The sequence below is a fragment of the Melanerpes formicivorus genome, unplaced genomic scaffold (genome assembly GCF_026170545.1).
Source record: "Melanerpes formicivorus ecotype bairdi unplaced genomic scaffold, bMelFor1.0.p_v2 SCAF_77, whole genome shotgun sequence".
NCBI lineage: Eukaryota > Metazoa > Chordata > Aves > Piciformes > Picidae > Melanerpes > Melanerpes formicivorus.
In genome coordinates this window covers 513433-539345 of record NW_027142429.1, presented here as the reverse complement: position 1 = coordinate 539345, position 25913 = coordinate 513433, and the positions used below count along the sequence as shown (strand labels likewise).

General features: G+C 65.5%; 1 protein-coding gene across 1 annotated transcript in view; it reads left to right on the top strand.

The window, feature by feature from the left end:
• The window catches only part of RABL6 (RAB, member RAS oncogene family like 6), an 87980-nt gene extending 70340 nt beyond the window's left edge, over positions 1-17640 (top strand). The window contains 7 exon segments of the mRNA XM_068164115.1: positions 932-1097; positions 2016-2234; positions 3276-3437; positions 3439-3619; positions 8255-8432; positions 15675-15724; positions 16237-17640. Coding sequence (XP_068020216.1) covers positions 932-1097; positions 2016-2234; positions 3276-3437; positions 3439-3619; positions 8255-8432; positions 15675-15724; positions 16237-16437 — 1157 coding nt within the window. The 3' untranslated portion in view covers positions 16438-17640.
• The last annotated feature ends 8273 nt before the right edge of the window (positions 17641-25913 follow it).

The following is a 25913-nucleotide window of genomic DNA, read 5'->3' as shown; positions in this document are numbered from 1 at the left end:
GGCTGTGCAGCCTGCAGAGGAGAAGGCTCCAGGGGCACCTCAGAGCTGCTGCCAGGAGCTGAAGGGATCCTGCAGGAAGGCTGCAGAGAGACTTCTGCTGAGGGGGTCTGGAGCCAGGCCCAGGGGGAAGGGTTTGGAGCTGAGGCAGAGCAGGGTTAGAGTGGAGCTGAGGAAGAAGTTCTTCAGTGTGAGGCTGGGGAGACTCTGGCACAGGCTGCCCAGGGAGGCTGTGGCTGCCTCCTGCCTGGGGGTGTTCCAGGCCAGGCTGGATGAGGCCCTGAGCCAGCTGGGCTGGGGGGAGGTGTCCCTGCCCATGGCAGGGGGTTGCAGCAGATGACGTCTGAGCTCCTTTCCAACCTGAGCCATGCTGTGATTCCTGAGAGCTGCTCCTGGAGCTTCCCCTTGGAGCCTTGCAGGAGTCATGCTGCTGGCTGTGGTGTTCTCGCACCACTACCCCATGGCCCTGGTCCCAGGCTCCCTTCTGTGCAGGGGGCTGAGGCTGCAGTGGTAGAGCAACATCTGGGGGAAAAACCAGAGCCTGGCTGTGCAGGGCAGGGCAGGGCAGGGCAGGCAGGAGGAAGGAGGTTGAACATTGCACATCCTGGGGCTGCAGTAGCTGCTGAGCTCTTGGCTGCACAGGAAACCTAGCAGCAGAGTGTGAGCAGCTCTGCCTCTGGCTGAGCTGGGAGAGCAAGAGGAGAGGTGAGCTGGGCAGGGAGAGGCAGGAGGGGAGTGCAGGAGCACCCCAGAGGAGCACAGCTGGGGTCCTGCCTGTGCTGTGCTCAGCCTGCTGCACCTTGGCCCTCAGCAGCCATGGCTGGGCTGTCAGTGGCTCCATGCAAGCCCTGCAGCAGTCTGAGGCTGCTGCTCACAGCCCTGCCCTGGGGAGGCCCTGGGAGCAGAGCCACTGACCTCTCTGCTTCCCAACCAGATGCTGCTGCTGCTGCCACTCCTCCCCACCCTGCAGCCCCTGCAAAAGTGCAGAGCCTGGAGGACTTTGTCCCTGAGGAGAGCCTGGACCACAGCTTCCTGGAGGAGCCAACCCCCCAGGGGGAGAGGGGCAGGCTGCAGGCCAAGCTCCGCCGAGACAGCGAGAGGTCGGCAGGGAGGCTGCAGGGAGGCTGCAGGGGGCTGCAGGGGGGCAGGGTGGGCTGCAGGGAGGGGCTGCAGGGGGGCAGGGAGGTTGCAGGGGGGCAGGGTGGGCTGCAAGGAGGGCTGCAGGGGGGGCAGGGAGGCTGCAGGGGGGCAGGGAGGGCTGCAGGGGGGCAGGGAGGCTGCAGGGGGGCAGGGGTGGGCTGCAGGGAGGGCTGCAGGGAGGGCTGCAGGGGGGAGGCAGGGGAGGGCTGCAGGGGGAGCTGCAGGGAAGGGCTGCAGGGAGGGCTGCAGGGGAGGCTGCAGGGGGGGGCAGGGGGGCTGCAGGGGAGGTTGCAGGGAGGGCTGCAGGGGGAGCTGCAGGGGAGGGGGCAGGGAGGGCTGCAGGGGGGGCAGGGAGGGCTGCAGGGGAGGGCTGCAGGGGGGCAGGGAGGGCTGCAGGGGAGGGCTGCAGGGGAGGGGGCAGGGAGGGCTGCAGGAGGGCTGCAGGGGGGCAGGGAGGGCTGCAGGGAGGGCTGCAGGGGGAGCTGCAGGGGAGGCTGCAGGGGGGGGCAGGGGGGCTGCAGGGGAGGTTGCAGGGAGGGCTGCAGGGGGAGCTGCAGGGGAGGCTGCAGGGAGGGCTGCAGGGGAGGGCTGCAGGGGAGGCTGCAGGGAGGGCTACAGGGAGGGCTGCAGGGGAGGGCTGCAGGGGGGGCAGGGAGGCTGCAGGGGAGGTTGCAGGGAGGGCTGCAGGGGGAGCTGCAGGGGAGGGGGCAGGGAGGGCTGCAGGGGAGGGGGCAGGGAGGCTGCAGGGGGGGCAGGGTGGGCTGCAGGGGAAGCTTCAGGGAGGGCTGTAGTTTTCTTCTCCTTTGTGTGGGACAACCTGTGCAAGGGACAGGCTCTGTGCCTCCTTTCTGCCTCACTCTGCCCCCTCTGCTCTGCAGTGATGGAGAAGCCCCTGGGGGGAACCCCATGGTGGCAGGCTTCCAAGATGACCTGGATCTGGATGACAAACTCCCCAGCAGGTCCATGCTGGCAGCAGAACGAGTGCCCAGCAAGAACATCACCCTCTCCAGTGAGGAGGAGGAGGAGGAGGAGGAGGAGTTGAAGGACTCTAAGGTCACAGCCAGAGCTGACACTGAGAAGGAGCAGGACAAAAAAAGGTAACAAAGCAGAGCCCAGAGCCTGGGGGCTGTGCTGGGCAGACTTGGGCCTCTTCTCAGTCTTCTCACTGGCTGGTGGGCAGCAGGGGCAGGGAGGGGACTCTGCCCTCTGCTGTGCTCTGCTCAGACCTCCCTGCAGTGCTGGGGCAGCTCTGGAGCCCTCAGCACAGCACAGCCAGGGAGCTGCTGGAGCAGGGCAGGGGAGGCCACAGCAGTGCTGGCAGGGCTGGAAGCCCTCTGCTGGGAGGCCAGGCTGAGAGAGTTGGGGTTGTGCAGCCTGGAGAGAGGAGAAGGCTCCAGGGAGACCTTCTGGTGGCCTTGCAGGGCTTCAGGGGCTGAGCAGAGAGCTGGGGACAGAGTTCTGAGCAGGGCCTGTGGGGACAGGCCAAGGGGGGAGGGTTTGAACTGCAAGAGGGAGATTGAGAGTGGGGAGAAGGAGAAAGGTTTGCCACAGGGGTGGTGAGAGCCTGGCCCAGGCTGCCCATGGCTGGAGCCATTCCAGGTCAGGTTGTTTGGGGCTCTGGTTGAGGTGGTTTGGGCTGGATGACATTTACAGATCCCTTCCATCCCAAACCACTCTGCAGCTCCTGCAGGGCTCCTGGCAGACCCCGATGGCTCTTCCAGCCTGGGGCTGTATTTTGAGGTGGCTCTGCCTGGGCTGTTTCCTGCACCCCTCCTGGGCAGTGCTGCCTGAGCACTGTGCTCCTGTGCTCCTTGCCAGGTTCCTGCTGGGTTGGCCCAGCCTTTCCCTCCAGTCTGAACCAGAGCCTTGGACTGGGACCTGAGGTGGGGTGAGGAGGGCAGAGGAGCCAAGTCCTATGCTGCAGGGGGTGGAGGTCTCCAGCACACCCTGTGGGTGACAGCCATGCAGGGCCTGCACCCACAGGGACACCAAGGCTGTCTCCAACCCTCCTGAGTGCTGTGTGTGCACAGCCCTGGGGTGAGCTCTCTGTGCAGCCCTTGGGTCAGGCTGAGCTGCTCCCTGTGCGCTGCGGTCCCAGCCCCTCTCGGGAGCCCTCTGGCACCTTTCTGTCTTCTCAGGTCTTCCAGAAATTCTCTGAAACCACAGAGTGAAGCAGTTTTGACCAAAGCAGCTGACCTGAAGCCTCCTGACAGCCTCCCTCCACGTTCTGGGGCCGAGAGGAGCAGCAGCAGCAGCAGCAAGGCCGGCGGCAGCCTGCCAGCCGCTGCGCCCCCAGCCGCTGCCCCCCAGGAGCGCTGCCCCAGGCAGGGCACAGCCTCCCAAGCAGAAAGGGACCAAAGAGGAGAAGCCTGAGGAGTCTGACAGCGACCAGGAGGGGCCAATAGCCACTCAGATGCTCTCATTTGTGATGGATGATCCTGACTTCGAGAGTGAGGACTCTGACAGCCCCAGGAAGAGAGCGGTAACCGCCCTGCGCCGCCGCCCCCCGCACAGCTCCCCTGCTGCCCTCCCCTGCTGCCCTCCCCTCTGCCCTCCCCTGCTGCCCTCCCCTGCTGCCCTCCCCTCTGCCCTCCCCTCTGCCCTCCCCCTGCTGCCCCTCCCCTCTGCCCTCCCCTCCTGCCCTCCCCTGCTGCCCCTCCCCTCTGCCCTCCCTGCTGCCCTCCCCTTCTGCCCTCCCCTGCTGCCCTCCCCCTCTGCCCTCCCCTGCTGCCCTCCCCCTGCTGCCCCTCCCCTCTGCCCTCCCTGCTGCCCTCCCCTCTGCCCTCCCCTGCTGCCCTCCCCTGCTGCCCTCCCCTCTGCCCTCCCCTGCTGCCCTCCCCCTCTGCCCTCCCCTCTGCCCTCCCCTGCTGCCCTCCCCTGCTGCCCTCCCCTCTGCACTCCCCTCCTGCCCTCCTCTCCTGCCCTCCCCTCTGCCCTCCCCCTCTGCCCTCCCCTGCTGCCCTCCCCTCTGCCCTCCCCTCTGCCCTCCCCCTGCTGCCCTCCCCTGCTGCCCTCCCCCTCTGCCCTCCCCACTGCCCTCCCCTGCTGCCCTCCCCTCTCTGCCCTCCCCTGCTGCCCTCCCCTGCTGCCCTCCCCTCTGCCCTCCCTGCTGCCCTCCCCTCTGCCCTCCCCTCTGCCCTCCCCTGCTGCCCTCCCCTCTGCCCTCCCCTGCTGCCCTCCCCTCTGCCCTCCCCTGCTGCCCTCCCCTCTGCCCTCCCCTCTGCCCTCCCCCTGCTGCCCTCCCCTCTGCCCTCCCCTGCTGCCCTCCCCTGCAGCAGGCAGCACAGCTGCCAGGCAGCCTGCAGCGATCCCAGCACAAGCCCAGCACTGCCCTGAGTGTGGGAGCCACACAGCAGCAAGGCTTGGCCTGTGGCTCTTGGTGTGGCTGCTGAGTCCCAGCGAGGCCAGAGCAGCAGGGCTCAACCACACAGGGCAGGGGTTGGCCCCCCAGGATCAAAGGGGGCATGGCAGAGAGAGCCAGCTCCCTGCAGACAGCCCCAGTGTGCTTGGCAAAGCTTCCCAGTGAAGCAGGGAGGCTGCCTGGGAAGGGCTCTCCAGCAGGGCCAGGTTGGCTGCCACGGCCCTGGGACTCTGCTGCCTGCAGGGCTCTGCTGGGACCCAGGCAGCAGGAGTCCCCTCTGCCCCAGCTGCTGATGCATACAGCCATGGAATGCTTGGCTTGGAAGGGACCTCCAAGCTCAGCCAGCTCCAACCCCTGCCATGGGCAGGGACACCTCCCCCCAGCCCAGCTTGCTCAAGGCCTCATCCAGCCTGGCCTGAAACACCTCCAGGCAGGAGGCAGCCACAGCCTCCCTGGGCAGCCTGTGCCAGAGTCTCCCCAGCCTCACTCCTCAACAATTTCTTCCTCCTCTCCACTCTCAGTCTCTCCTCTCCCAGCTCAAAGCCATTGTTCCTCATCCTGGCACTCCCAGCCCTTGGCCAGAGTCCCCTCCCCAGCTCTCCTGGAGCCCTTCAGGTCCTGGAAGGCTGCTCTGAGGTCTGCCTGGAGCCTTCTCTTCTCCAGGCTGCACAGCCCCAACTCTCCCAGCCTGGCCCCCACAGTGGGGATGGAGGAGGCACCTGCACTCCTCTGGGCTGGCAGGCCCATGCTGCTGTGGCTGCAGACATGCCTGGTGCCACTGACCTGAGCAGGCCCCAGAGGCTGCTGGCCCTGCCTGGGGTGGGCTCTCACTCCTCAGGGCTGCCTGGGGTGGGCTCTCACTCCTCAGGGCTGCCTGGGCTCTCACTCCTCAGGGCTGCCTGGGGTCTCACTCCTCAGGGCTGCCTGGGCTCTCACTCCTCAGGGGCTGCCTGGGGTCTCACTCCTCAGGGCTGCCTGGGGTCTCACTCCTCAGGGCTGCCTGGGGTCTCACTCCTCAGGGCTGCCTGGGCTCTCACTCCTCAGGGCTGCCTGGGGTGGGCACTCACTCCTCAGGGCTGCCTGGGCACTCACTCCTCAGGGCTGCCTGGGGTGGGCTCTCACTCCTCAGGGCTGCCTGGGGTCTCACTCCTCAGGGCTGCCTGGGGTGGGCACTCACTCCTCAGGGCTGCCTGGGCTCTCACTCCTCAGGGCTGCCTGGGGTGGGCACTCACTCCTCAGGGCTGCCTGGGGTGGGCACTCACTCCTCAGGGCTGCCTGGGGTGGGCACTCACTCCTCAGGGCTGCCTGGGGTGGGCACTCACTCCTCAGGGCTGCCTGGGGTGGGGTCCTCACTCCTCAGGGCTGCCTGGGGTGGGCTCTCACTCCTCAGGGCTGCCTGGGCTCTCACTCCTCAGGGCTGCCTGGGGTGGGCACTCACTCCTCAGGGCTGCCTGGGGTCTCACTCCTCAGGGCTGCCTGGGGTGGGCACTCACTCCTCAGGGCTGCCTGGGGTGGGGTCTCACTCCTCAGGGCTGCCTGGGGTGGGCTCTCACTCCTCAGGGCTGCTCCTGCTGCCAGCTGGTGTCTGGGAGTGGGCTGTGTGCTGGCAGCTCTCCTGCAGAGCAGGGGCTGTGCCACCTCCCTGACCTTCCCTCTTTGTCACACTATTCATTAAGGACTTCTCCATCCCTGGGGCACTCTCAGCACCTGCTTCCCTTGGCTCGTTGATAGCAAGGCAGGAGCATGTGGAGCAAGCTGCCTTCTGGCAGCCTGTGGTGGTGAGGCACAGGCTTTGTGAGGACACTGAGGGCATTGCAGCATGCAGGGAGCTGCCCCACAGCTTGGGACTGGCTTTTACCTGCAGGGTTTAGTGGTCAGGCAAAGCAGCAGGGACTCAGCATCAGCAGGGGGCAGGGGGGCAGGAGGCAGGGGAGCAGGGGGCAGGAGGCAGGGGGCAGGGGGCAGGAGGCAGGGAGCAGGGAGCAGGGGGCAGGAGGCAGGGGGCAGGGAGCAGGGGGCAGGGAGCAGGGGGCAGGAGGCAGGGAGCAGGGGGGCAGGGAGCAGGGGACAGGAGGCAGGGGGCAGGGAGCAGGGGGCAGGAGGCAGGGGAGCAGGAGGCAGGGGGCAGGGAGCAGGAGGCAGGGAGCAGGGGCAGGGGGCAGGGAGCAGGGAGCAGGAGGCAGGGGGCAGGGAGCAGGAGGCAGGGGGCAGGGAGCAGGGGGCAGGGGGCAGGGAGCAGGGAGCAGGAGGCAGGGGGCAGGGAGCAGGGGAGCAGGAGGCAGGGGGCAGGGAGGAGGAGGCAGGGGGCAGGGAGCAGGGGCAGGGGGCAGGGAGCAGGGAGCAGGAGGCAGGGGGCAGGGAGCAGGGAGCAGGGGGCAGGGAGCAGGGGCAGGGGGCAGGGAGCAGGAGGCAGGGGGCAGGGAGCAGGGGGCAGGAGGCAGGGAGCAGGGGGCAGGAGGCAGGGAGCAGGGGGCAGGGGGCAGGGGGCAGGGAGCAGGGGGCAAGAGGCAGGGAGCAGGAAGCAGGGGCAGGGGGCAGGGGAGCAGGGAGCAGGAGGCAGGGGGCAGGAGGCAGGGAGCAGGGGGCAGGGGAGCTGGGAGCAGGGAGCTGGGGGCAGGGGAGCTGGGAGCAGGGAGCTGGGGGCAGGGGCATTGCCTGGGGCAGCAGCAGGGTGAGCTGAGGTCAGTGGGGAGGACACACAGAGAGCTTAATGAGCTCTGAGGAGCTGGCAGGTGGCAGAAGAAGGTTAACCTTCATTTCCAGTCTCATCATGCAGTGACACAGAGGGGGGTTGGTGGCATCCTGTCTGCAGTCCTGGGGGCTAGCCCACACCTCAGGGGCAGGTTTGCCCTGGGAGCACACTCCCTGGTGGCTCCATGTGCTCTGCAGACACAAACCCCCTCCCCAGCCCTGCAGGACCCCCCAGGGGCTGCCCAGCAGAAGAGCTTTGTCTGTCAGGTCTGCAGGTGAATTTGCAGCCAAAGCAGAGCTGCCTCTCAGGGCACCTAGAGGTTGATGCTGCTGAGTTACAGTCAGGCATCAAGGTCTTGTTTAATCCCTTTACATCACCAGTGTGACTTTGATAGCACTGACAAGAGGGACCTGGAGCTGCTGGAGAGGCTCCAGAGGAGGCCACAGAGATGAGCAGAGGCTGCAGACCCTCCCCTGTGGGGCCAGGCTGGGAGAGCTGGGGCTGTGCAGCATGGAGAAGGCTCCAGGCAGACCTCAGAGCAACCTTCCAGGAGCTGAAGGGCTCCAGGAGAGCTGGGGAGGGACTCTGGCCAAGGGCTGGGAGTGCCAGGATGAGGAACAATGGCTTTGAAAGTGGAGCAGGGCAGAGTCAGGTTGGACATCAGGAGGAGGTTCTGCACAGTGAGGCTGGGGAGACTCTGGCACAGGCTGCCCAGGGAGGCTGTGGCTGCCTCCTGCCTGGAGGTGCTCAGGGCCAGGCTGGATGAGGCCCTGAGCCAGCTGGGCTGGGGGGAGGTGTCCCTGCCCCTGGAATTGGATCTTTGAGGTCCCTTCCAGGCCAAGCATTCTGTGCCTGTGTGCAGGTGGTGAGGCTGCAGAGCACACTGCCGGTGCCAGGGCAGGGAGCAGACTTGTGGCACCAAGGGCTTTGGTTCCTGGGCTTGGTTCAGCTCCTTCCCTCCCCCCCCCCTGCAGACCTCCACCCTCTGTCTGCAGCATGCCCAGAGGTGGTTGGTGCAGGCTGTGTGAGGCTCTGGGGGGTTCTCTGCCTTGCCCTCTCTGCAGGATGAGTTCCCAGTGCGGGAAGATGTCTCTGAGCTGTCGGATGAGGACGATGAGAGCTCCCTGGCCAGGCCTCCCCCCCCTGTGAAGGCAGCAGTCCCCTCCTTCAAGCTGAAGAATGACTCAGACCTCTTTGGCTTGGGTTTGGAGGAGCCTGGTCCCAAGGAGAGCAGTGAGGAAGGTAAGGGTCACTCCTTGCTGCCCCTCCTGATGCTTGTCTCAGGCCTCTGCATCTCCCAGCTGGGAGTGACCCAATCTGAGCCCCCCCTGTGCCCCAGCAGTGCCCTGCCCCAGGCCTTAGGCTGCTTCAGCCCAGCCCCTTGTCCCCATGGACTCCTCCCTCTCTTCTCCCATGGGGAGGGGGAGTTTGGCTCATCCATGGCTCCAGCCCTGTGTTATTTCAGTCCCAGCTGGGAGCAGGAGCACATCCTTCACAGGCTGCTTCCTGCTCTGCCTCTCCTGCCAGGGAAGTGCTGGAGCCCTGCAGTGTCCTCCCCCTCCAGAGTCTGGCTCAGCCTGAGCAGGATGCTCTGCTCTGCCACTCTGAGCTGGGGGGGTGGGCTTCTCATCACCTCAGCACTCCTCCTACCCCTGCCCACCCCCACCTCAGCCCCCCAGGGCAGCAAATCTCGCTCAAGTGGTTGCTGCTGCCTTGGCATTCCTGCAGAGCAGCTTCCTGCCCTGCCCCTGGGCACCAGGCAAGATGGGAGGCTGGGAGCTAAGGTGGGGGAGGCTGGAAGCAGCCCCAGGGGGAGTCTCCTGGAATAGCTGCTCCCAAAGTGTAAGCAAGGTGGCACAGGCTCCATGGCTTCCCTGCCTTGCCTGGGAGCTGCTGAGCAGCACAGCCTGAAATAGCTCCCAGTGCATCTGCAGAGGCCCAGCTCAGCCATCTCACTGCAGTTCAGCTTAGTAATGCAGCACAGCTTCCTCCCAGCTCCTCTTCCTCCCAGCTCCTCTTCCCCCCAGCTCCTCTTCCTCCCAGCTCCTCTTCCTCCCAGCTCCTCTTCCCCCAGCTCCTCTTCCTCCCAACTCCTCTCCTCCCAACTCCTCTCCTCCCACCTCCTCTCCTCCCAGCTCCTCTTCCTCCCAGCTCCTCTTCCCCCAGCTCCTCTTCCCCCCAGCTCCTCTTCCTCCCAGCTCCTCTTCCTCCCACCTCCTCTCCTCCCAGCTCCTCTTCCTCCCAGCTCCTCTTCCTCCCAGCTCCTCTCCTCCCAGCTCCTCTTCCTCCCAGCTCCTCTTCCCCCCAGCTCCTCTTCCCCCAGCTCCTCTTCCTCCCAGCTCCTCTTCCTCCCAGCTCCTCTCCTCCCAGCTCCTCTTCCTCCCAGCTCCTCTTCCTCCAGCTCCTGTTCCCCCAGCTCCTCTTCCTCCCAGCTCCTCTTCCTCCAGCTCCTCTTCCCCCAGCTCCTCTTCCTCCCAGCTCCTCTTCCTCCAGCTCCTCTTCCTCCCAGCTCCTCTTCCTCCAGCTCCTCTTCCTCCCAGCTCCTCTTCCTCCCAGCTCCTCTTCCTCCCAGCTCCTCTTCCTCCAGCTCCTCTTCCCCCAGCTCCTCTTCCTCCAGCTCCTCTTCCTCCCAGCTCCTCTTCCTCCCACCTCCTCTCCTCCCAGCTCCTCTTCCTCCCAGCTCCTCTTCCCCCCAGCTCCTCTCCTCCCAGCTCCTCTCCTCCCAGCTCCTCTCCTCCCAGCTCCTCTTCCTCCCAGCTCCTCTTCCTCCCAGCTCCTCTTCCCCCAGCTCCTCTTCCTCCCAGCTCCTCTTCCTCCCAGCTCCTCTTCCCCCAGCTCCTCTCCTCCCAGCTCCTCTCCTCCCAGCTCCTCTCCTCCCAGCTCCTCTTCCTCCCAGCTCCTCTTCCTCCCAGCTCCTCTTCCCCCAGCTCCTCTTCCTCCCAGCTCCTCTTCCCCCAGCTCCTCTTCCTCCCAGCTCCTCTTCCCCCAGCTTCTCTTCCTCCCAGCTCCTCTTCCCCCAGCTCCTCTCCTCCCAGCTCCTCTCCTCCCAGCTCCTCTCCTCCCAGCTCCTCTTCCTCCCAGCTCCTCTCCTCCCAGCTCCTCTTCCTCCCAGCTCCTCTTCCTCCCAGCTCCTCTTCCTCCAGCTCCTCTTCCCCCAGCTCCTCTTCCTCCCAGCTCCTCTCCTCCCAGCTCCTCTTCTCCCAGCTCCTCTCCTCCCAGCTCCTCTTCTCCCAGCTCCTCTTCCTCCCAGCTCCTCTCCTCCCAGCTCCTCTTCCTCCCAGCTCCTCTCCTCCCAGCTCCTCTCCTCCCAGCTCCTCTTCCTCCCAGCTCCTCTTCCTCCCAGCTCCTCTTCCCCCAGCTCCTCTTCCCCCCAGCTCCTCTTCCTCCCAGCTCCTCTTCCCCCAGCTCCTCTTCCCCCCAGCTCCTCTTCCTCCCAGCTCCTCTTCCTCCCACCTCCTCTCCTCCCAGCTCCTCTTCCTCCCAGCTCCTCTTCCTCCCAGCTCCTCTCCTCCCAGCTCCTCTTCCTCCCAGCTCCTCTTCCCCCCAGCTCCTCTTCCTCCCAGCTCCTCTTCCTCCCAGCTCCTCTTCCTCCCAGCTCCTCTCCTCCCAGCTCCTCTTCCTCCAGCTCCTGTTCCCCCAGCTCCTCTTCCTCCCAGCTCCTCTTCCTCCAGCTCCTCTTCCCCCAGCTCCTCTTCCTCCCAGCTCCTCTTCCTCCAGCTCCTCTTCCTCCCAGCTCCTCTTCCTCCAGCTCCTCTTCCTCCCAGCTCCTCTTCCTCCCAGCTCCTCTTCCTCCAGCTCCTCTTCCCCCAGCTCCTCTTCCTCCAGCTCCTCTTCCTCCCAGCTCCTCTTCCTCCCACCTCCTCTCCTCCCAGCTCCTCTTCCTCCAGCTCCTCTTCCTCCCAGCTCCTCTTCCTCCCACCTCCTCTCCTCCCAGCTCCTCTTCCTCCCAGCTCCTCTTCCTCCCAGCTCCTCTCCTCCCAGCTCCTCTCCTCCCAGCTCCTCTCCTCCCAGCTCCTCTTCCTCCCAGCTCCTCTTCCTCCCAGCTCCTCTTCCCCCAGCTCCTCTTCCCCCAGCTCCTCTTCCTCCAGCTCCTCTTCCCCCAGCTCCTCTTCCTCCCAGCTCCTCTCCTCCCAGCTCCTCTTCTCCCAGCTCCTCTCCTCCCAGCTCCTCTTCTCCCAGCTCCTCTTCCTCCCAGCTCCTCTCCTCCCAGCTCCTCTTCCTCCCAGCTCCTCTTCCTCCCAGCTCCTCTTCCTCCAGCTCCTCTTACTCCCAGCTCCTCTTCTCCCAGCTCCTCTTCCTCCCAGCTCCTCTCCTCCCAGCTCCTCTTCCTCCCAGCTCCTCTTCCTCCCAGCTCCTCTCCTCCCAGCTCCTCTTCCTCCCAGCTCCTCTTCCCCCAGCTCCTCTCCTCCCAGCTCCTCTCCTCCCAGCTCCTCTTCCCCCACCTCCTCTCCTCCCACCTCCTCTCCTCCCAGCTCCTCTTCCCCCAGCTCCTCTTCCCCCAGCTCCTCTTCCCCCAGCTCCTCTTCCTCCCAGCTCCTCTTCCTCCCAGCTCCTCTTCCTCCCAGCTCCTCTCCTCCCAGCTCCTCTTCCCCCACCTCCTCTCCTCCCACTTCCTCTCCTCCCAGCTCCTCTTCCTCCCAGCTCCTCTTCCTCCCAGCTCCTCTTCCTCCAGCTCCTCTTACTCCCAGCTCCTCTTCTCCCAGCTCCTCTTCCTCCCAGCTCCTCTCCTCCCAGCTCCTCTTCCTCCCAGCTCCTCTTCCTCCCAGCTCCTCTCCTCCCAGCTCCTCTTCCTCCCAGCTCCTCTTCTCCCAGCTCCTCTTCCCCCAGCTCCTCTCCTCCCAGCTCCTCTCCTCCCAGCTCCTCTTCCCCCACCTCCTCTCCTCCCACCTCCTCTCCTCCCAGCTCCTCTTCCCCCAGCTCCTCTTCCCCCAGCTCCTCTTCCTCCCAGCTCCTCTTCCTCCCGGCTCCTCTTCCCCCGGCTCCTCTTCCTCCCAGCTCCTCTCCTCCCAGCTCCTCTTCCTCCCAGCTCCTCTTCCCCCAGCTCCTCTTCTCCCAGCTCCTCTTCCTCCCAGCTCCTCTTCCTCCCACCTCCTCTTCCTCCCTGCTCCTCTCCTCCCAGCTCCTCTTCCCCCAGCTCCTCTTCCTCCAGCTCCTCTTCCTCCCAGCTCCTCTTCCCCCAGCTCCCCTTCCTCCCAGCTCCTCTCCTCCCAGCTCCTCTTCCTCCAGCTCCTCTTCCTCCCAGCTCCTCTTCCTCCCAGCTCCTCTTCCTCCCAGCTCCTCTTCCCCCCAGCTCCTCTTCCTCCCAGCTCCTCTTCCTCCCAGCTCCTCTTCCTCCCAGCTCCTCTTCCCCCAGCTCCTCTTCCTCCCAGCTCCTCTTCCTCCCACCTCCTCTCCTCCCAGCTCCTCTTCCTCCCAGCTCCTCTTCCTCCCAGCTCCTCTCCTCCCAGCTCCTCTTCCTCCCAGCTCCTCTTCCCCCCAGCTCCTCTTCCCCCAGCTCCTCTTCCTCCCAGCTCCTCTTCCTCCCAGCTCCTCTCCTCCCAGCTCCTCTTCCTCCCAGCTCCTCTTCCTCCAGCTCCTGTTCCCCCAGCTCCTCTTCCTCCCAGCTCCTTTTCCTCCAGCTCCTCTTCCCCCAGCTCCTCTTCCTCCCAGCTCCTCTTCCTCCAGCTCCTCTTCCTCCCAGCTCCTCTTCCTCCAGCTCCTCTTCCTCCCAGCTCCTCTTCCTCCCAGCTCCTCTTCCTCCAGCTCCTCTTCCCCCAGCTCCTCTTCCTCCAGCTCCTCTTCCTCCCAGCTCCTCTTCCTCCCACCTCCTCTCCTCCCAGCTCCTCTTCCTCCAGCTCCTCTTCCTCCCAGCTCCTCTTCCTCCCACCTCCTCTCCTCCCAGCTCCTCTTCCTCCCAGCTCCTCTTCCTCCCAGCTCCTCTCCTCCCAGCTCCTCTTCCTCCCAGCTCCTCTTCCTCCCAGCTCCTCTTCCCCCAGCTCCTCTTCCCCCAGCTCCTCTTCCTCCAGCTCCTCTTCCCCCAGCTCCTCTTCCTCCCAGCTCCTCTCCTCCCAGCTCCTCTTCCTCCCAGCTCCTCTTCCTCCCAGCTCCTCTTCCTCCAGCTCCTCTTACTCCCAGCTCCTCTTCCCCCAGCTCCTCTCCTCCCAGCTCCTCTTCCCCCACCTCCTCTCCTCCCACCTCCTCTCCTCCCAGCTCCTCTTCCCCCAGCTCCTCTTCCTCCCAGCTCCTCTCCTCCCAGCTCCTCTCCTCCCAGCTCGTCTCCTCCCAGCTCCTCTTCCTCCAGCTCCTCTTCCTCCCAGCTCCTCTCCTCCCAGCTCCTCTTCCTCCCAGCTCCTCTCCTCCCAGCTCGTCTCCTCCCAGCTCCCCTTCCTCCCAGCTCCTCTTCCCCCAGCTCCTCTTCCTCCCAGCTCCTCTCCTCCCAGCTCCTCTTCCTCCCAGCTCCCCTTCCTCCAGCTCCTCTTCCCCCACCTCCTTTTCCTCCCACCTCCTCTCCTCCCACCTCCTCTCCTCCCAGCTCCTCTTCCTCCCACCTCCTCTCCTCCCACCTCCTCTTCCTCCCACCTCCTCTCCTCCCAGCTCCTCTCCTCCCAGCTCCTCTTCCTCCCAGCTCCTCTTCCTCCCAGCTCCCCTTCCTCCAGCTCCTCTTCCCCCACCTCCTTTTCCTCCCACCTCCTCTCCTCCCACCTCCTCTCCTCCCAGCTCCTCTTCCTCCCACCTCCTCTCCTCCCACCTCCTCTTCCTCCCACCTCCTCTCCTCCCAGCTCCTCTCCTCCCACCTCCTCTCCTCCCACCTCCTCTCCTCCCAGCTCCTCTTCCTCCCACCTCCTCTCCTCCCACCTCCTCTTCCTCCCACCTCCTCTCCTCCCACCTCCTCTCCTCCCACCTCCTCTTCCTCCCACCTCCTCTCCTCCCAGCTCCTCTTCCTCCCAGCTCCTCTCCTCCCAGCTCCTCTTCCTCCCAGCTCCTCTCCTCCCAGCTCGTCTCCTCCCAGCTCCCCTTCCTCCCAGCTCCTCTTCCCCCAGCTCCTCTTCCTCCCAGCTCCTCTCCTCCCAGCTCCTCTTCCTCCCAGCTCCCCTTCCTCCAGCTCCTCTTCCCCCACCTCCTTTTCCTCCCAGCTCCTCTCCTCCCAGCTCCTCTCCTCCCAGCTCCTCTTCCTCCAGCTCCTCTTCCTCCCAGCTCCTCTCCTCCCAGCTCCTCTTCCCCCAGCTCCTCTTCCTCCCAGCTCCTCTTGCTGGGCTAAATATAAAAGCCTATCTTGAGAGGCAGTCAGCTGGAGCCTGCCCAGCAGTTAGGATCTCCATGGCTGCCTTGTGCTCACAGCTCAGCTGAGCAGCAAGAGTGTGCAGCTCCCACTGGCAGTTGGTTACCACATGTGGAAGGTGGTGCAGGCACAGAGCCTCCTGTGTGGCAGCCACAGAGATGCTCTGCTGCCCAGAGCTGCTTGCAGAGGCAGTGGGCAGCAGCCAAGAGCCACAGGAACCTCAGGCAAAGGCTTTGGCAGGGAGAGGCTCTGAGAGTCATTGGTGACAGCCTGGAGAAGCACAGCAGGGCAGGGGCTGGAAGGGGCCTCTGAGATCATCCACTCCCAGCCCCTGCCAGAGCAGGGCACCCAGGGCAGGGCACCCAGGCACACAGCCAGGCAGGCTCTGAGTGTCTCCAGAGCAGACTCCACAGCCTCTCTGGGCAGCCTGCTCCAGGCTCCAGCAGCCTCCCAGGGACAAAGTTTCCCCTCCTGTGCCCCTGGCAGCTGCTCTGCTCCAGCTGCCCCCAGTGCCCCTTGTGCTGTGCTTGGCCAGCCCTGAGCAGAGCCTGGCTCCAGCCCTGCACAGCTTTATCCCCAGCACTGAGGGCAGCCCTCAGGCTGCTCTGCTCCCAGCCCCAAGCCCCAGCTGCCTCAGGCTGTGCTCACAGGAGATGTTCCAGTCCAGGGCTGCAGCACTTTGGCCTGGTGGTGCTGCACTTTCCCTGCCTGGTCTGCAGGGCAGAGTGTGGCAGCCTGGCCAGGTGCTCCCTGCCCCTGGCACCATGCCCTGAGTGCTCCTCCCGTTAGGAGCTCCCTCACAGAGGCACAAAGCAGGCCTGCTGGGATCCCCAGCTGCCTTTGAATGTTTAGTGGTAAGGAGAAAATTGCTCCCAGGACCTCTTCTTCAGTTCTGGAAATGATCCTCTGGGGCCAGCCTGGCTGTGGGGCAGTCTGCAGAGCTGCTCTCAGCAGCTGGGGTGCACTGGAGGCCCAGGCAGTGCTCAGCTCTGAGCAGTGCAGGTCACAGGAGGCTCCTCCTCAAACCAGAGAGCTGTGGGGAGGTGAGGGGGGAAGGCTGGGGCCTGAGCTGGGCTCTGGAGGGCTGCAGCTCATCCACAGCTGTCAGGATTTGCCTTTGCTCTTGGCTGCAGAGTGGGAAATGTCCTCAGGGCCGGAGCCAGGGCGGAGCTGCAGCTCTGGGGGTCACAGGAGCTGAGCTCAGAGCTGTGTTTGCTTTGTTCCAGACAAACAATCTGCTAAGGAGAAGAAGAAGAAGAAGAAGAAAAGCAAAGAGGTAATGGCCAGTTCCTGAGAGCTGCTGTGCCACGTTCTCTGCCAGCCCAGGGCAGGGTTCTGCAGTGTGCCCTCTGTACCTGCTGGAGCCTTCCACCCTCCCAGCCCCAGCCCAGCCCGTGCCTCCAGGGCTCTGCAGCTGTTGAGCTTCAGCACAAGGGTTTGCAGAGCTGAGTTCTGACAGGGCAGTGTCTGAGCTGGTCAAGCAGAGGCTCAGCCACAGCAGTGCAGTGCTGCCAGGCTGAGGCACAGAGGTGTCCCTGGCAGACCTGAGGCCCTGAGCAGAGCCTGCAGGAGGCTTTGTGACCTTCCTGCCTGTGCAGCGCCCTGCTGGTGTCCGGCCCCAGCTGCCACACCTGGGGCAGGTGCTCCTCCCTCTCCCCTGTCCCAGCTCACTCCCAGCCAGCCCTGCTGGGAGGTGCTGCAGCCCAGCCCAGGGCCCCTCAGAGCCAAGCTTCGAGGCAGGGCTCTGGGCTCCCGGGGGTCACCGACACCAACCTTCTCCTTTGGCAGGAGGAGGAGAAGTCTGTGAAAAAGAAGAGCAAGCACAAGAAGAGCAAAGAGAAGGAGGAGAGCAAAGAGGAGAAGGAGAAGAAGAGGAAGAAAAAGAGGAGCAAGGAGAAGAGCAGTGAGCTGGATGAACTGGAGGCCTTCCTCGGGGCAGGGGCGGCCGGCGGGGGCAAGCCGCGCGGAGGAGACTACGAGGAGCTGTAGGGCAGCGCCGGCGCGGCGGAGCCCAGCCAGGGCTGGCCCCATCCCTCCCCAGAGCCACACCAGGACAGCTGCAGGTGTGCAAAGCTTTGGCTGTTTGCTGCATATCCTCTCAGAACAGAGCTGGCAACACACAGGCTTTGCATCTGCTTGTGCTGGCCTGGTGTGCTCGGCGCACAGCGAAGCTCCGGCTGGGACAGGCTCGAGGAAGGGGAAGGCTCAGGGCAGGGCTCCTGGGCCCACCTCCAGGCCCTTGGCTTGTTCCTCCTTCCAGAGCTGCCCTGTGGGGCAGCTGGCAGAGCGAGGGAGGGGAGGGGGAGCCGCTCCCTGCCGCCCCCTGCGCTGCCCCCCTCCCGCAGCCGCCGTGTGGCCGGGAGCGCCGCAGCCCCCAGCCCCCTCCCCGCTCCCCTCCCCAGGCTTCCACTTTGTATCCTGCCTATTTTTGTACGGAGAAACGTGGCTGCAGCCGGCAGCTGGTGGGCCTGGAGCGGAGCAGAGGCACTCTGTGGTGGTGCAGCTCTCTCTAGCAGCAGCCACGGGGCCAGAGGCTGTGTGTGGCTCGGAGTGGGCCCTCTCTGCACAGCAGCTTAGTCGGCGCTGGGCAGTGCTGCTGCTGGGATCCCTCAGGGGGTCACCAAGGCCCCAGTGTCCCAGACACTACAGGTAAGCTGCTATGCAGTTGGGGGAAAACAATGCAAAGTGCAAAGCTGACCTGAAAAAGGAGACAGAGACAGAGAGAGAGAGGAATCAGTGCTGCCCTGCAGCCCCCACCCTTGGATTTGCATCTAGCAGAACCCTGCCTTGGACCTCTCAGGGACCTGACTCTCAGTGTGGAGCTGGAGCTTCCCAGAGCTTCAGCAGTGTCTGCAGGGAAGTGTTTGGCATGGCTCAGGCATCCTTACAACCTCTCTGCACGGGGAGGGACAGCCACTCCTCTGAGGCAGAGGCCTCCTCCCAGCCCAGTTCTTTTTCTGCTTTGAAGTGATGCCCCCTGGGTTGGTGCCCTGTGCAGGGCTGGCAGGCAGTGCCTGCCCACTGGCAGCTCTGCCAGGCACTGCAGGCCAGCCCTTCACCCTTTGCCTGTGTCTCCCTCTGCCTGCATCTCTGCTCTGAGGAGGTTTTGGGTCATGTTCCATTTTGGCATCCAGAAGAAAATCAAACCCTGGTACAATCCATTCTGACTATAAAGCTCTGTTGTACAACTGCCTCTGGGTTGTCTTCTTCACCACAGGAGGGGCTGCCAGGAGGGGCTGCCAGGAGGGCAGCTCACTGTGTGCTAGGCTGCAGCCAGAGCAGGGAGAGCAGCAGCACAGGGAGGGGATTCTGCCCCTCTGCTCTGCTCTGCTCAGCCCCCACCTGCAGCACTGCCTCCAGCTCTGGGGCCCCCAGCACAGGAAGGACCTGGAGCTGCTGGAGAGGCTCCAGAGGAGGCCACAGAGATGAGCAGAGGCTGCAGACCCTCCCCTGTGGGGCCAGGCTGGGAGGGTTGGGGCTGTGCAGCCTGGAGAAGAGAAGGCTCCAGGCAGACCTCAGAGCAGCCTTCCAGGAGCTGAAGGGCTCCAGGAGAGCTGGGGAGGGACTCTGGCCAAGGGCTGGGAGTGCCAGGATGAGGAACAATGGCTTTGAGCTGGGAGAGGAGAGACTGAGAGTGGAGAGGAGGAAGAAATTGTTGAGAGTGAGGCTGGGGAGACTCTGGCACAGGCTGCCCGGGGAGGCTGTGGCTGCCTCCTGCCTGGAGGTGCTCAGGGCCAGGCTGGATGAGGCCTTGAGCAAGCTGGGCTGGGGGGAGGTGTCCCTGCCCCTGGCAAGGGTTGGAGCTGGATGATCCTTGAGGTCCCTTCCAACCCAACCATTCCACGGCTCTGAAGCACTGATGCTGGCACTGGGTTGTCTCTCACCTGGGCTGCTATGGCCACCACAGGAGCCCTTGCACTCCCTACAGCTCCTGCCCCTTGCCAGCACAAGGAGCTGAGACCATCCCAAGCACAGCTTGGGCAGAAGGCTGCTTCAGCAGGGAGAAGCAGCTGTGGGAGCTCTGTGCTTAGCCCAGCACCCCGGGGGCTGTGTGCTGTGCTGTGTGCTGTGCTGTGTGCTGTGTGCTGTGCTCTGTGCTGTGTGCTGTGTGCTGTGTGCTGTGTGCTGTGTGCTGTGCTCTGGCTCTGGCAGCAGGGTCAGGGAGCTCCCTCAGCGTGGAAGGGAAGGGCAGGAACAGGTAACAGTCCAGGGGCTTTGTACACTTGGACTTCTCCCTGGTTCAGAGAGTGCTGGACTGGTTTAGAGCTACAGCTCAAGGGCTGGTCCAGTGCCAGCAGTGTGAGAGGAGACAAACCTGCTCTGAGCTGGGCTCTCCCGTGCCCAGCCTGTCAAACAAGCTCAGCCTAAGCTGTGTCTGTGCCTGCCACGGCTGCTGCAGGCTCTCCAGCTATAAATAGCTCCTGTGAGCATCTCGGGAGGTACCAGGGGAGTGGCTTGAGCAGGCATCCCAGAGACAACCAGAGCCTGAGGCCGGGGAGCTGCAGTTCCTCGCCGGCAGTGCAGGCTGGAGCTCCGTGCTGCCTGCTGCAGCTCTGGCCAGCGCTCTGGGGGCAGGGCAGGGGGAGCAGCAGGGGGGAGGGCATGGATCGATCCCTGCTTTGTTACCTGCCCCTGGGCCCAGTTCCCAAGCACAGCCAGGGGAGCCTCAGCCGTGGGGCCGAGAGCTGCATCGCTGCTGCCCTGCACTGCCAGCCCCCGAGCTCCCCTGGGACACCTGCTGTATCCTCCCGGCCACTGCACCCCGGGGCAGCCTCTGTTCCCTGGCAGCCCTGCAGCAGCAGGGGAGGGCAGGCTGCAGGAGGCTGTGCATGGCGTGTGCAGAGCTGAGCTGGCACAGCCAGGACACCATGGGAGCGTGCAGGGAGTGCTGAGCTGTGCCCTGAGCGGGGTGATCCAGCCTGGCAGCAGCTCCTGTCCCTCCTGACAGCTTCTTCATCAGTTGCTGCAACAAGGCAGGGCTGAAGCCACACTCTGAGAGCAGACAGACATCCTGATCCCAGCAGCTTCACAGCCTGCCTCCTGTGCTGGCAGCCCTCCTGTGCTGGCAGCCCTCCTGTGCTGGCAGCCCTCTGCTTTCCCAGCTGGGAGCCAGTCTCGAGGAGCCCTCCCAGCTCACCTCCAGCCCCACAGGCCTGGAGCTGTCTGACTGCTCTGCTTGTGCCTCCTCTCCCCGGGACTCCTGTGCAGCATGGGCACAGCACCTTCCTCCTGCTGGCCCAGCTCCCCTTGGCACAGGTGCCCATCTCTGCTGGCTAAGGCTCTTGCTTGTGCTGCTCTGTCAGTGGCTGTCACAAAACCCAGCCCTGCAAGGGCATCCAGGCTGCTCAGCACTGCTGCTGAGCTGGGCAGCCCAGCCCTGCGTGGCACAGCCCGTGCCAAAGGGACCACAGCTCTCCATGCCCAGCCCCTGGTCACAACACAGCAGAGCAGCACAGGGACAGGCTGAGCAGCCCTTGCAGCCAGTTCAGTGCCCAGCAGCCTGCCCTGGCACACAGGAGCTGGCTCCTGGGGTCATCCAGGTTTGTTCCTGGCCAGGGTTTGCTTTGCCAGCGCCGTGGTTTAAATGCTGCTCCCCACCCCTTGTGGCCAGGGCCTGTGCCCCTGCTCTGCTGGACAGGCTGTGCCCAGGCCTGCTCACAGCCATCCTTGGCACCAGCTCCCCTTTGAGTTCATCCTCCTGTGGCCATGCCAGGCCAGATGAGGTCCTGCTTAGTGCTGCTGGGGACCTGCAGCTCACAGTGTGCCAGGTCTTCAGCACTCCCCCTCGAGGGCCTCCCGTGAGGGCTGCAGCTGCCCCCTGTGCCTGGTGCTCCCATGAGGCTCTCCCTGGCTTTCCAAGGCCCAGGGTGGGACTCTGCTGCTTCCCTCCAGCAGTGAACATGAAAAGGTTCTTGGAGCTGGGGTTTAGCAGGCCACAAGGGGAATGTGGGGAGCTGCAGGTGCTGTGGGGAGAGGCTCACAAAGCTGGGCAGAGACCCCAGCTGGGAGCAGCCCTGGCACAGGCCAGGCCAAGCAGAGCTGAAGGCGGGTGAGGGAGCTGGGCTGGGGCTGAGATGTCTGACAAGGCTGCTGCAGGCAAGGCTTCTGCTTCCTGGAGAGCCCAGGGTGCATCACTGCCCTCCTGGGGTGCCTCTGAGCTGACAAACCAGGGGTGCTGGGGAGATCCTGCAGCAGGCTGGGCTGAGGCAGCAGTTGCTGTAGCTTAGCAACAGTCTCAATCATGGCATAATAAAATTAATCCAGAGCTGGCTCAGTCAGCTGCTTGGAGGCAGCAGGGCAGGGGCCTGAGGCTTCTTCACTTGGGGATTTGCCCCCAGAAGAAGCCCTCAGCACCTCAGGCATGTCCCACATGGCCCTGGCCCTGGGCTGGCTCCTGGTGAGTGTCCAGACTCCTCCTCCAGCCTCTTGCAGAGAAGCTGCTGAGCAAAGGGAAGCAATCCCCTGGCACCCTCAGGGATGAAGGTGGTGGCTGAGCCTTCAGGGCTGAGGCAGAGCTGGCTCGGGTGAGCTGTGATGCAGGCAGGGCTGAGGCTGGGCTCAGCACGGAGCAGCCCTGGGGAAAGCCCAGCAGCATCCCACGGGGGAGCAGGAGGTGTCTGGAGCCGTGGGGCAGCCCCCAGCCCTGCCCAGCTCCTTGGCAGCCCTGCCAGCAGAGAGCACAGGGGGCAATTAGAGGAGAGAGCAGGAGAGTGGCTCCAAGGAGGGGAGAGCATCCTGCCCCCAGCCCAGCCGCCTGCTCCTCTCTCAGGGACAAGGAGCATCCCCCCCAGGCAGGAGCTGTGGGGTGCCCAGCAGGCAGGGCAGCAGCCAGCATCCCATCCCATCCCATCCCCCATCCCATCCCTATCCCATCCCACCCCCATCCCATCCTATCCCTATCCCATCCCACCCCCATCCCATCCCATCCCCCATCCCATCCCATCCCTATCCCATCCCACCTCCATCCCCATCCCAGCCCTATCCCACCCCCATCCCATCCCTATCCCCTCCCATCCCCACCCCTATCCCATCCCATCCCATCCCATCCTCATCCCCTCCCATCCCACCTCCATCCCATTCCATCCTCATCCTTATCCCAGCACTATCCCATCCTCATCCCCTCCCCATCCCATTCCATCCTCATCCCAGCCCCATCCCCTCCCTGTCCCATCCCATCCCACCCCACTCCCAGCTGCTGGATCCCTTCGTTGCCTTGGCAACAGAGGATTTCTCGGCAGGCTGCAGCGGTGCTGCCTGCGGTGGGCTGGTGGGGGAGGGGATTTCTCCATGCCGCTGCTCCGTCCCCCCAGGCCTGCCCATGCTGCTCCCCAGCTCAGCCCCTCCCGTGGGCAGGGAGGGACTCTAACAGCTGCCGGTCCCCAGCCCCGGCCGCCCCAAAGCCGCTGCGCTGCCCCCGGCGGGGGTGCTCCGTCCCGCCGCGGGCTGCGGGGCTGCCCAGGCGGGGGGGCGGCGGCCGGGGCCCGCCGAGCCCGGGGCACGGGAAGGTATCAAATATTAATCCCTGCTGTAAAATGAGCGGTGTGGGAGGGAGCTGGGCACTGCCAGCGCTGCCAGCAGCACACGGGTGCCACCCACACTGCGCACGGCTCCCCGGTGGGCTCTGGGAGCATGGCAAGGGGCTGGGTGCCCATCCCCCCATCTCCACTCCGAGTGTCCCACAGCATTCCCCGCTGCTGGAGCCCTCACCCTGCCGAGTGCTGTTGCGGCACCATGGGGGTGACAGCCCCGGGCTGAACCCAGGGCTGGCAGCCAGCCCCTGCCCGCCCAGCCTGGCCAGCCCCTGCTGCCTCCCCGTCCTGCAGCAGTGCGGGGCACGGGTGGCATGGCACAGCATGGCATGGAACGGCATGGCACAGCATGGCATGGAACAGCCCAGCACGGCACGGCACAGCACGGCACGGCACGGCACGGCACGGCACAGCACAGCACAACACGGCACGGCACGGCACGGCACGGCACGGCACGGCACTCATCCTGCATCATGTCCCCGTGCCGCACACGGGAGCTGCAGCCGCGCAGCAGGGCCGGGCAGTGCTGCCGCTGCCCCGGGAGGCCAAGCGAGACGCAGAAGCCTTCTCCTCGCCCGTGCAGCCCCGGCCCCCGCCCCGGCCCCTGCGGAGCTCTCCGCCGCCGCCGCCGCTGCCCTGCCCGTGCCGAGCTCTCGCTTCCCATCGCAGCCCTGCTCTGAGCTGCAGCCGCGCAGGGGCTGCTCGCCTCCCATCCCCTCCTTTACTGAGGGCCTCCCAGCCCTTCCCCAGCAACACCAAGGCCTCTCGAGCCCTTGAGCACCCATGGGGCAGGATCAGGCCCGCCCTGTCCCATGGGCTTGCCAGGACACCCTGGGGGAAGGCAGCTTGGTCCCTGTCTCCCCAGGCTGGGCATTTTCGGGACCTGCTGGCTGCTTGGCATCTGCCAGCCTGGCACACCTGGCTGAGCAGGTCCCAGAACATGGTGACAGGGAGGTGCCATAGCAAGCCCTCAGCCCCAGCCTGTGCTGCTCAGCCTGTGCTGCCCAGCCTGTGCTGAGCCAAGCCAGGCCATGCCACTGCTCAGTGTGTGCCAGCAGCCAGGGAACAAGTGTGGGCAGCTCCAGCAGGGCACGGGGAGGCCTCTTGCCGGCCACCAGCAGCAGAGACCATGGCAGGAGCTGGAGGGGAAACTGAGTCACGGGGCTGCAGTGCACATCCTGGCTCTGCTTCCTGCAGGATGTGCTTGGGGGAGACCTCAGAACTGAGCAGGCAGAAACCCTGGGGGGGCTGCCCCCCTGCCGTGCCCTGGCACTGCCCCAGCATGGCTGTGCCTGGCTCCGATGGCAACGGCAGCCTGGCAGCTGGGGCTGCACGGGGGGGCAGAAGCTGCTCCCGGCCGGGGTCAGGCTCTGGGCTCTGCTTCATGGCAGGGAATGAGCCCAGCTCGTGCTGTCCCTCTGGCTGCCTGTGTCCCCCACCAGCAGCAGCAGGGCCCCCAGCAGCCCAGCCAGGGGCAAGCCCAGACCTGCACAGCCATGGCGAGGACCCAGCGCTGCTGTGCCCTGCACCAGGGGAGGAGACAGCCTGGCCCTCCCCACCAAGCCCTGCAGTTCGTGTGGTGCTGCTGCCAGGGGCCGTGCCAAGGGGGTCCTCTCCATCTGAGGGGCTGCCACCCCTGTGGGCAGTGGGCACGTCAAGGGACAGCCCCTCACCCCTGCCCAAGGGCCACTCTGGGGCTTCTCAGCACCTGTGGGGCTGAGCTAAGGGATACCTCGCTCCCAAGGTGCACCAGACTGGGTGCCCCAGGGTGTCACAGCCCAAAGCAGCAGCATGCCCCAGTGCTTGGGGAAAGGTGCCAGCTGCTGCCAGAGCTTCTCTGACCAGCTCCCAGCAAGCCCTGGCCAGCCAGCATGGCCACAATCTTCAGCTCCATCCTCCTCCTGTGGGGTCTTCCCTTCTCTTCCCAAGGCTGTCACTGGCTTGAGGAGGAGGAATAGGATGTCCAGAGCCCCAGTGACCTCCAGACATGCCACGGCACTGCCATCTCCAGTGACATGGAGGTGTGCCCTAAAACAGCAGCTGCACAGGGAGAGCAGATGGTGCCCACCACCCCTCTCCACGGGGCTCAGGGGACATGGTTCACTCATTCCCTGCCCTCAGGCAACCAGGGCCCGTGGCAGAGTACTGGACAGGTGTCACCCAGGGCCATAGCTGGAGGGACAGAGGGTGGCACCATGGGATGCCCTCAGGGTAGGCAACTCTGTGCCTAGCTGGCAGCACATTCTCCATGCCAGGAGTCTGGCATTCCCATAGGACTGGGGCTCCTACATCATTTTGGGTGACCAGGCCCATGGGGGACACTGAGCCCTGGCACCTCCTGGGCTGGTCTGGGCAGTGCCCCCACATGCATCAGCAGCCACGTCATGAGCTGTGCCAGCGCTCAGCCCAGCGCGGGGCTGGCACAGGCAGGGAGCAGATGGAGCGGCACGGAGGGGGCCGCGGGGGCAGGAAGCTGAGGGCAGCCGGAGCGGCCGAACCGGCAGCCGAGCGCCGGGTCCCGCAGGGAAGGGCTGGGGGGGGAGGCAGGGAGCCCGGCTGAGAGTGGCCCCGGAGGCTGCCGCTCCGTGCGGCAGGGACGAGATCTCCCTGCACCCCCTGCTGCCCCTGCACCCCCTGCTGCCCCTGCTGCCCCTGCACCCCCTGCTGCCCCTGCACCCCCTGCTGCCCCTGCACCCTCTGCACCCCCTGCATTCCCTGCTGCCCCTGCACCCCCTGCTGCCCCTGCACCCCCTGCACTCCCTGCTGCCCCTGAACTCCCTGATGCCCCTGCACTCCCTGCTGCCCCTGAACTCCCTCCACCCCCTGCACTCCCTGCTGCCCCTGCACCCCCTGCTGCCCCTGCACTCCCTGATGCCCCTGCACTCCCTGCTGCCCCTGCACCCCCTGCACTCCCTGCTGCCCCTGCTGCCCCTGCACCCCCTGCTGCCCCTGCACTCCCTGATGCCCCTGCACCCCCTGCACTCCCTGCTGCCCCTGCTGCCCCTGCACCCCCTGCTGCCCCTGCACTCCCTGATGCCCCTGAACCCCCTGCACTCCCTGCTGCCCCTGCTGCCCCTGCACTCCCTGCTGCCCCTGCACCCCCTGCACTCCCTGCTGCCCCTGCTGCCCCTGCACCCCCTGCACTCCCTGCTGCCCCTGCACCCCCTGCTGCCCCTGCTGCCCCTGCACCCCCTGCTGCCCCTGCACCCCCTGCACTCCCTGCTGCCCCTGCACCCCCTGCACTCCCTGCTGCCCCTGCACTCCCTGCACTCCCTGCTGCCCCTGCACCCCCTGCTGCCCCTGCACCCCCTGCACTCCCTGCTGCCCCTGCACCCCCTGCACTCCTTTCTGCCCCTGCAACCCCTGCACTCCCTGCTGCCCCTGCTGCCCCTGAACCCCCTGCACTCCCTTCTGCCCCTGCAACCCCTGCACTCCCTGCTGCCCCTGCACTCCCTGCACTCCCTGCTGCCCCTGCACTCCCTGCACCCCCTGCACCCCCTGCACTCCCTGCTGCCCCTGCACTCCCTGATGCCCCTGCACTCCCTGCTGCCCCTGTTGTCCCGGCACTGTGGTACCTCCTCCTCTGTACAATGAGTTCCTGGGGCACAGCCCGGTGCCAGGCAGGGGATGCTGCGGGGCCCAGGGGGCGTTGCTGGGAGCACAGAAAGCATTTTGGGGCACAGTCCATCAGCTGGGGCTGCGTTCCTGCAGCAGTCACAGCCACGCCAGTGTCCTGCAGCCCTTGGGCTCACCTCAGCACTCCTCTGGCCAGCTTGGGCACGGGAGACCAGGGAAGGATGCTCCCAGCCAAGGGCAGAGCCTTGGCTACGGAGGGTTTCAGACCAGGCAAACCCTGGTAGTCAGCTGCTGGACAGGGACATGCAGCAGACACAGACCTCAGATCCTGGCTTGGAGCCACCTGAGCTCCTGGAAGAT